The sequence below is a fragment of the Tursiops truncatus genome, chromosome 12 (assembly GCF_011762595.2).
Source record: "Tursiops truncatus isolate mTurTru1 chromosome 12, mTurTru1.mat.Y, whole genome shotgun sequence".
NCBI classification, from domain to species: domain Eukaryota; kingdom Metazoa; phylum Chordata; class Mammalia; order Artiodactyla; family Delphinidae; genus Tursiops; species Tursiops truncatus.
The window spans coordinates 49,850,432-49,861,259 of NC_047045.1; the positions used below are offsets into that span (position 1 = coordinate 49,850,432).

A 10,828-nucleotide genomic window follows, 5' to 3' on the forward strand; every position below is an offset into this window, starting at 1 on the left:
GTAAAGCTTCTCCCCCGCTCACTCTCCAACTAGTGAGTAATAACACACTGATTCCAACCTGTTCCTCAAAATTTGGTTGTTCCTCAGCTGAAATAACTGAAACCTAGTGAGGGGGGAAAAAAAATGAAGAGTCAAAGAGCTAAGACCTTAGAACACCAAGCACTCTGAATGTGTCAAGGTGTCAGTTTTCAGGGTGTCAAGTTTTAGGTGAAACAAATAGAATATACATGTGTTTAAAATGTCTATATATTCATATGAAAAACTCTTAAATACAATTTTATTTGGGATAGGCATTAGGGGGACTATGAAGAGAGTTTAAAAACATTAAGTAAATTTCTCCTTTTCAGTTAATTTTTAGGACAAAACTCCATTAACAATTTACTATTTGCAGAAGTAGAACAAAGGTTTCTGAACAAGTATAGATTTCCAAATAATCCACTTAAACTAAAGTCAATAATATCGTTATCATATAAAGTCAGGTCCCATTGCCAATCTGTTGAAACATTTACTAAAACCTAGAAAATAAATCAGAATGTGAAATGCTGAGAGGAAAAAAAAAAAATCAGTGGGAGTAAATCATAGCTATTCACTTAATTTAAAATGAAAAGTTGAAGAAAAACAACGTATTTCAAAAACGAGACCAAATGGCAAGATATAACAGATGTCTGAGGTACTTCAAAACTCCTATAATTTTCTATTTCAAGTGAAACAGAATGACTTTCAAATGAAATAAAACTTCATAAACAGTAATTTATACAATTATTACAATATAAAGAGGCTCAATTCAATAAAATTGCTTTTTAAAAATATTTTCTAATAAATGAACATGTGTCAAAGTTGCTCACGTTTTCCAGAAGTAGAAAGAGGATTAAATGAAGATTATTTTCTTCAAAGAAATCACTAAAACGTCACATACAAAGCAACAGTGAAGGAACAGTTTGGGAGAAACTGCTCATAAATTCATCCCTTGAAAATTGAAACTAGAAATAAAAATTTCCTCTTACAAACTGTGAGCACTCTCTAAGGAGAGCCTCTCTTACTCTGTGACTTTTCATTTCAAGACTAGAAAGTCTAGCAGGGATATCAGTCTAGAACTGCCATGATATTAAAGGACTATCTTCAAGAGAAATAATCCAGCTGCTACTAATTATAATCTATTTATATATATATATATATATATACACACATATACACATATACACACACACACACACACACACACATATATATATATATATATATATATATATATATGACTGAACTTAACAGTTTTCCTTTAAACTTACCTCTTTAGGTTGCCCAGGATCCAACTGGTCTAAAATTAACTGTAATTTTCCTTGACAAAATTTATAACTCTGTAACACAATTAACAGAACGTTAATTCCTTCATTCATTTAGTAGACTTTCAGAAGTATTGTTATAAATGATTTTTCATATAACTCCAAGCACAAAACAAATTCTGAAACAAGAGAAGGGGATGATCTATTTTGATTTAGCAGCAAACTTAGAATTTTTGTATCCCAAGGCATTTAAATGAGAACTTAATGTCCCAGTAGGACAGTAGGACATATACTTTCATGTATATGAGGTTATCATTTGCTGAGCAAATGCAACATATAGAATATGACTCAAAAGATATAAAGCTAAAAATGTTTTGTACCCAGGAATCTGAGATGTATGAAACAAAGGTAAAACAACATAAACAAATAAGAAGGCATTGATGGTACCCTAAGCATAGCTATGATGCTGCTTGAACTTTTCTGTTCCTTTTCTTCCCTGTGCTTCTCCTTAAACTTTCTCCATGTCTCCTCTTAGGTGAAGAATTCCTAAAGTAAAAACTTCTATCTAGAAAAAAGTTTATAGTAGACCATAAGCTGTTTTAGAAAAGGAATCTTCTTCTTGCCAAAGCAATTTAAATAATACCTTAAATAACCACCTAAAAATAAAACTGCCATTATTATGTAACAAGCCTCGTACTACCTCAATTCACAATGACTCTGAAGTATGAGAAATATGAAAACCAAGTCACCCAGCAATCAGAACTCAGATTCCCATCTTCATTAGAGACCCTCTTCTCTTCACTGTCTATACTGTCTTGAGGTGTTCTCATCTAGTTCTTAAATACATCACAATGACTAAAATTTATCAGTCACTTCATCTCCAAGGTAACATATATAATTATCCCTTCAACACTTCCACTGGATGTTTAATAAGCACCTCAAACTTAACATATCCAAAATAAAATTCTTGATTTTTTTATTCCAAACCTGCTCCTCCCTCAAACTTCCCCATCTTGGTAAATAGTTCTACCATCCATCCATATTTTGTCTTAAGTCAAAAATAGGAGTCAATCTTGACTCCTTGCTTCCTCTCATTTCCTACATCCAATGCCACGACAACTCCCAAGTTTCACATATCATAACTCTAACTACCCATTGCCACTTCACTGCTAAAACCTTAGTTGACACCAGCATTGACTCTAGACTACTTAAATTCATCCTAACTGGTCTCCCTGCTTCTGCTCTTAATCTCATCCTACTCTACCCCATCATCCATTCTCTAGCAATAGACAAAGCTTCTCAAAATTATAGATCAAGTCTCTTTATCTCCCTTACTTCAACCCCACAAAAAGACTTCCCGCTTTACTCAGAATAAAATATAAAAGTTTGACTTACACGATCTGGCCCCTGCCTGCCTTTCTCTCATACCACTCTGCCCTCTGCCATGTAGGTTTCAGTCATGCTGGCCTTTTTTCCCCCATCCCTGGAAGATGCCATGCCCACTCTAGCCTAAGAACCTTTGCCATTGCCACTCCTGCTGCCTGGCAATGCTATTCTTCTAGAGCTTTGCATGGCTGCCTTACAATCACTTAGTCTTTTTGATCTTTTTGGTCTTTTTCACTATAGTATCCTCAATACCTGAAACAGTGCTGGATACAGAGTCGGCACTCAATATACATTTGTTAAACTCGAGAATGATTCCATAGCCAGTCTTCCTACCATGCTACATTGTCTCTAACAATACAGGGTACATATTGCCACTTGATAACAAACCCAAAACAACCTGATATTTCAGATCCTTCAATGTAAGTTTTCTTAAAAAGCCTTAAAGTGTCCTCGGTTTTACTCTTTTCTAAATGTATATAGTTCATATACCCAGAGAAAACCATCATTCAAAAAGACACATGCACCCCAGTGTTCACTGCAGCACTATTTACAATAGCCAGGTCATGGAAGCAACCTAAATGCCCATTGACAGATGAACAGATACAGAAGATGTGGTACATTTATACAATGGAATATTTCTCAGCATAAAAAGGAACGAAACTGGGTCATTTGTAGAGACGTGGATGGACCTAGAGACTGTCATACAGAGTGAAGTCAGAAAGAGAAAAACAAATATCATATTAATGCATATATGTGGAATCTAGAAAAATGGTATAGATGAACCAGTTTGCAAGGCAGAAATAGAGACACAGATGTAGAGAACAAACGCATGGACACCAAGCGGGGAAAGCGGGGGTCAGGGGGTGGAGGTGGTGGGATGAATTGAGAGATTGGGAGTGACATACATACACTAACATGCATAAAATAGAACCTGCTGTATTAAAAAAAAAATTAAATTAAAAAATAAAGTATATAGTTCAACTGCTGAAGTCTGTATATACTACTTTTTAAAATTAGAAGTACTGTATATTAAATAATAGAGCTTTAATTTTGAGTTTTCATTATACAACAATTAAAATACTAAAATGTATGAGTGGTAACTACTAAATAAAATGTAAGTATATATAAGTGCAGCTTGTCTTGTCTAATGGGAAGAAAGTACACAACACAGGATATCTTACATAGTATACATATACAAACATTAAGATATATGTTGTGTGTATATAGATATAAGTATATATGTCCATATGTGTATATAGTAAGTATATAAAGTACATATACACACTCATTCTACTGCTAATTACACAAGCTCTTTTCTTTAGCCTGGCCCTTTCGCCTCTTCTAAAATTGATTTCTTCTGGTCCTCCCACTTCCACTATCATGACTTTTATCAGATTATCATCGATGTCTAAAATGTCCTGCCATCCAACTCATTAGCAAATAAGAATATCAAGGACATGAGTTTTAATCAGACAGAAGATTAAGCCAGGTTTTAAAATTCTAACTAGCTATGTGTCCCTGGAATCTTTAACCCCATCCGCAGTTTTCACATCCACCTCCTAGCATCACTGTAAGAATTAAACGAGAACAAATGTAAAGTCTTTTTGCTTTATCATTATTAAATTTTAAAATTTGAAGTAAATCTCAAACTTACTTCAACCAGGAATTTTCTATCTGAAAATAGAAAACTGAGTCCCCCCTACCTACTGCCTATTCAAGATCTATAAATATAATTCATTGATTTCAGATTTCCATTCAGCTTCTTTTCTAAAAGAGAAGTCACGTTCTACAACAGCCCTGGTAAATGCAGGGTCAGATACTGTTTGAACATTTGCAACTACAGGAGTTCATATTTGGTGAAACAACCAATATTATGTCAAGTAGCAGTCAAAAAAGATAATACTTAGATCTTAAAATTCATTTGCTTAAATGCTCCCCCAACAAAGACTTTTTTTTTAATCTCTTTATGATCAATACCTCAGGCAAGCAACCCTTACTTTGAAAATGTCTTTGCTTTTCACTTCACAGAAATGATCGCAACTAATCAGCATGAGGATCCCTCAACTTCCCTCCTCTTACTCTCAACATTATTCTGTGGTGAACAGTTAACCGCCAAATCCAAAGATCTTTTCTTAGTCCTTATCTTATTTGACTCCCTCTAGCCTTCATCCCCCCTTAACCTCCTACCCAGTGCAATATGGTTTGGTACCCTGTCTAACCCATTCTTCCATTTCTGTCTGCCCTCTGAAATGCATTTCCTAAGATCTTGCTTACTTAGGTGGCTTAAGTAGCAACATCTCTGCACGAATGACTCACGTTGTTATCCCCAACATTTCTACCAAATGAATCCTGCATGTTCAACTACCTGCTACACCACTGGGATACCTTACTGGTGTCTCAAATTCAATATGTATACCCAACAACAACAACAAAAAAGAATAAAAGAAGAACCCACCACATTCTTCTCCACATCTAATTCCTCCCTAATTCCAGACTTGGTTCATAACATCATAGTCTCCCAGCTACTTTGGCTTAAAAAAAACATAACTAGACCTTTAACTTCTACTTCCACTTTGCACTACTCTCTCCAAAACATATCAAAAATCAAGCTTAATGATCTTACTTCTGCAATAATTTCACATCAGTCTCTATTCCTACAAAGCCTCCTCAGTTCAGGTCCTCATTACTTTTTACTTAACTACCATGATAGCCTTCTAACTTATCTCCCTACCTCTTTCTCCCCTTCCCATGCCCTTCTGTATACAACTGTTAGGTAAGTCTGACACACATTTTCCTGTTAAGAAACCTAAAATGATTTCTCTCAAATTACAAAACAATTAAATTTAGCTTTTGAATGCATTCATTTATTCCTCAAATATTTATTCGGCATCTATACTATGTGTCAGACACCTACTATGTTACCAGGCACTATGATTTTATAGCTAGAAACAATAAATAATGATTAAGATATAATCCTTACCCTTACTCCATAAACTGCCCTTAATCTAACCTTCCAATTTACTCCTTGCAAACTCTGTCCTAACCCTTCACATAAACTACTCAGAGCTTCCCAGGTATGCCACATTCTTTGTTGATGCAGAAATTTTGAACTTTCCCTTGTCTGAAATACTTTCCTCTATAGCTCTTGGATATTCTTGGTTATAAGGGATGGTCTTTGAATTCCCATGACACATTACTTCTACTTGCAACTTGGTTATTTATGTACATATCCTATCTCTTTACTCTCAAGTAAGCTCCTTGAAAAAATAATGTATATCTGATTCATCTTTGCAATTTTATAGTGCCTGGCACAAGATATTGTACACAGCATATGTCCAATACATATCTGTTGGTTGAATATGTATCCAAACAGTTGAAGTCCCTTAATTCTACCATGTTTGCCTTTCCTCTCAGGTAATAATGCATATTAGAAAAGCATAGCCTTTAGTAGTTATCTGATTGGAGTAGACTCATTAATATGCTTAGTACCCTCTAAGATTCCTTTGTCTTCTTAAACATAGTACAAATTACTCTTAAAATGTTACTTAAGCAATAAAATACATACTACACTAGAAATGAGAATAAGTCTAATACCTACCTTAAAGGTTACCTATATAGGTTTTTAACATTTCTGTGTGTTATTGTGTATCACTGGATGGACAAATTTCCATTGCAACTAACTATAATAATTTATTGATACTTAACTGGAACATGTAGAAAACGTGTTCCATTGACTACAACAGAGTTAGAAATATTTATAACAGCTGAAATTGTTAGATTAAAAATTCCTGAGGGGAGCAGTGTCTGCCAACTTGATTGGTAAAGCAACACAAAAGAGACCTGTTGCTGATATCAATATAGGTAGATAATTCCAAAAGGAAAACATTTTTAGACATATTTACATGTGTGAGAGTATAAACCAAGCAAATAATTTCTGAGCAAATGCTACAGGGAAAAGAGCAAGAAGTAGAATAGGTTGATAATCTAAGATGGATTTTGGTCCTACTGTATGATCATAAGGATCCTAATTAAAGGTCTTCAGATGCTAAAATAAGATTTGTATACATTTCTGTAAAATTCAGTATACCTAAAGATAGTGAACATAAGATGCATTCTGTAACTTCTGTTGTTTTAAAGAGATATATTCACTTTATTACAACATATATTGGAGAATATTCACATTAGTCAATAACTACACTTTAAGTTCAAAAATCATACCACCCTCAAATTACTCTAGAAATCTCTATTTTAAATATTTGGTTTGTAAACTATATAAACCATTGAAATACAGCTAGTCAAAGAAAGACAACTATTACTGTTGTTCAAAGAGCTATGGGAAATAAAATATATAAATATTAAACCTAATGATTCTTTAGGCTTTAATATGTGTAACTGTACAATGATTTCTTTCCTGTTCTTACAAAAGAAAAAGAACCACCACCCAGTGATGACAATGATAACAGCAAACATTTATATAAGAGCTTAATATGAGCCAAGTACTGTTCAAAATGCTTTACATATATTAAATCTGCAAGGCAACATTATAAGAGTAAATACTATTACTATCTCCTCTATAACAGTTAAGAAAATTGAGGCACTGAAAGAGGTTAAGAAGACAAAGCCCACAGCTCATCAATGGCACAGCCAGAGTTTGACTTGTTTCCAAGATTCAGAATGAGTTAGCTTCATGCAGAATAGTTTTTTTTAATTGTAGTGCATCTAAAACTTCTTAAAATTATGAGCCCGGGCTTCCCTGGTGGCGCAGTGGTTGAGAGTCCGCCTGCTGATGCAGGGGACACGGGTTCGTGCCCCAGTCCGGGAAGATCCCACATGCCGCGGAGCGGCTGGGCCCGTGAGCCATGGCCGCTGAGCCTGCGCGTCCAGAGCCTGCGCTCCGCAATGGGAGAGGCCACAACAGTGAGAGGCCCACGTACCGCAAAAAAAAAAAAAAATTATGAGCCCACCCTTCATTAAGCCTTAAATACAGAACAAAGTTATTAATTCAAAACAAAAATAAGGTTTTAAAAATATTTTCAAATGATAAAGTTAATTTCCTAGATGTTTAAATAATGTTTTAACAAAAAAAGAACTTCTGCACTTTTCTTTAAAAGTGCTACCATTGAGAAATAACAAAAATCTATTAATATTTAAAAGTATAAAGAAACTTAGGTATTCATAAAGATATTAGCATTGTTAATCAGAGAAATTAGTTTTTCTGGTGTCAAATTGTCTCAAGACAGTACTATTAAACAAGCAAGCAAAGAAAGCTCACACCTGCACCTACCCAGTTCTTCTCCCAAACAAGCCCCCTGCCTCAAGCTTAACTCTAGGCAGCTGCATTATCAATACTACCGTGTTTTTTTTCCTACTCTCAGCTGCCTTTCCCTTTCCCTTCTACATTTTTAGGATTTTAGGTTCCTATCTTTTTCTGTTTATAAGACAAATAATAATAATAAAAGTCTTATCAATTAAGGGTAGCTCGAGATGGAGGAACTTCTGAATAGTAGTTTGGGCTGTGGCTATCCTACTGTCCTGGCCAATGCTGCTGAACAAGAGATGAGAATCTTGTAATTCCTCAGCAGTAGTATGACATCCTCAAAAGCAGAATTCCTCACCAAAAAGAGCATTGTAAAAACTTTAAAGATTTTAGGAGAGGCCAGAAAAGGCGCTGAACTCAAGATATTCTAAGATTTGAGAAGTTAGGGTAAAACGTAAATTAGAGTGGTTGATAGCACAGCACATACTCAGAGACAGGGGAAAGGCCTCAAACTCAATAACAGGAAAAAGCTACTCAAGAAAAGTCTTACTGGAAGAATTCAAAACCTAGCAAAAAGATGGAATTCAAATTGTTCCCAGGAGGCAGTTCAAACACAAAGCTTCTTTTCCAGGAAGTAAATAACAGAAAAGATCCTGGCCTTCAGGTGAATAAGCAGCAACAATGGCAAGATATTAGTTTCCTCACTGCTACTGTAACAAGTTACCATAAACTTAGTGACTTAAAGAAACACAAATTTATTACCTTACAGTTCTAGAGGTTAGAATACATTGGCAGCCACTCTGACATCTACTTCAGCCCGCACAGCACCTTCTCTACCTCTGACCCTCCTGAGTCTCTCTTATAAGGACGCTTGTGATTACATTAGGCTCACCTGGATAATCCAGAATAATCTCCCCATCTGAAGATCCTTAAATTAATCACACTAACAAAGTCCCTTGGCCCATGTACGGTAACAGGTTCATAGGTTCTGGGTATTAAGACATGGATGTCTGTGAAAGGGCTGTTATTCTGCCTGCCATAGGTACCAAAGGATGGGCTTCATGGGGAGGTTACCATGAAAGTAAAGAAACAATAAATTCCTTAAATAGGTTCACATCATGAAAGAACAGCTGGTGACTGTTATCCTAAACTCACCTTCTCCATACAAAGGGTACATCTTGGGGTTCCCTTAGAACGTAGTAAAATATCGGTAGTTTGCACACTACAAAAAGCATAATGTAATGCCTGTGCCATATTACAACTGAATACTGTCGGGTAAGAGAAAGAAAAGCTGCAAGAGGAAAGGACATTAATTTTGAAAGCTTAATTAGAGGTAATCCTCTAATCTTCCAGCAGTAGAAAATGACCCATAGAAGCTCAGTTAGAAACCATACAGGACTAGAGCTGGGAAATTTTCTACTTGAGTATGTCTCTCAATGGTATCCATTTCAGCATATCCTTCAAGATGCAATAATAAAAGCTAACACGTACAGAGCAGCAGCAACTATTAAATCAGTTAATCTTCTCAACAGCAGGATGAGGTAAGTGGTATTATCATTCCCATTTTAAAATGAAAAACACTACGTCAGGGAAGTAAAGACACTTGTCTAAGGTCACACAGCTAGTAAGTGGTAGAACAAAGATTTGAACCCAAGAAGTCTCCAGGTAGTGCAGCACAGAACAAAGAGAACAGACTATCAAGGGTAAGAGACCAGGCTTAAATTCACAGTGGAATCCTAAGGAGAAACACAAGTTTTACCTATTATTATAAGCCTCGCTTTTTCCTGTAAAGTAGGCTGGTAACACCTATAGTGAATATAAAGCCAAGCAAAGGGACCAACATATGGCAGCAATCTCAATAACAGATATCTAATATTATTATTTTTATCTTTCTAGCATTATTTTGCAGACTTTTTCCAGGTTTAATCACAGTGCCAAATGCTTTCAGTGAATGCTCTGCTCACAACTATAGTAAAAATCAGCCAACTTTATTCTTTAATATGCTCAAACTTACACAAACAGTCTCCAAGGCAGTAATGTCCAAAGTTTTTCAATACTGGGTCAGAAATCCATATACAATCAGGACGCAATGTTTAAAATAGCAATGAAATAAAGCCTACTCTATTCACAAAATACAAGTGTTCTAATATCAAAACAGCAGCATCAAAATTGTTTACTGAATGCTATTCATAGAACAATTCAGTTTTTTTAAAGCCCGATGCAAGTAACATCAATTTTGAAGGCATCAATAATAACATCAATATTTAATGGAATGAATGATATATTTTCAGGGATCCTTTCAATTCTGAACCTATTAATTCAGCCTCTCTTCGGTCAGTTACATGCAAGAGAGTCTTTTTTCACTAAACAAAAGCAGACCCAAACATATTAGAGTCTGGCCACACTGAAAGAGCTTTCAGGACAGTTCTGGCATTCATCTGCTTTTTTCCAAAGGCCCAGGGATCCCACACCTTGTTGGTGGGCATACTTCACTTTCAATTCAATTAGTCGCTTCTGACACAAGGTCATATTCATAAGGCAGGCACTTGAAAATGCAGATATACCCCGTGGACATTCCAAAGGAAGCCACATAAACTCAGAGCATGATCCTTCTCAAGAATCAAAACAAAATAAAAAACAAGAATATCTTCTGAAAGTATGACTCCATTTCTACCAATGCTGTGAATTTCTTCAAAAATCTATGATTCTATGACTGGAAATAAGTTGGTGCTTAGCTAGCACCTCTTAACTGCCAGCTACTCAATCAATCCTATTGAGATCTGAATACTTGTACTTCTTAGAACAAATTAACAGTGCTCCACTTTTTTTCTCTTGTGGTTCGATTTCAGTGTATATACATGGTTCATCAAATAACTAAGAAAGTATAATCTTATGATCCCTCAGA

General features: G+C 35.4%; 1 protein-coding gene across 6 annotated transcripts in view; it reads right to left on the reverse strand.

The window, feature by feature from the left end:
• Positions 1-10,828, reverse strand: part of TBC1D32 (TBC1 domain family member 32) — a 183,058-nt gene that overhangs the window by 153,885 nt on the left and 18,345 nt on the right. For all 6 annotated transcript variants that reach the window (XM_033867671.2, XM_033867669.2, XM_073789535.1 and 3 more), the window contains one exon: positions 1,287-1,355. In XM_033867671.2, the coding sequence (XP_033723562.1) occupies positions 1,287-1,355 (69 nt within the window). The remainder of the gene's footprint in view (positions 1-1,286; positions 1,356-10,828) is intronic.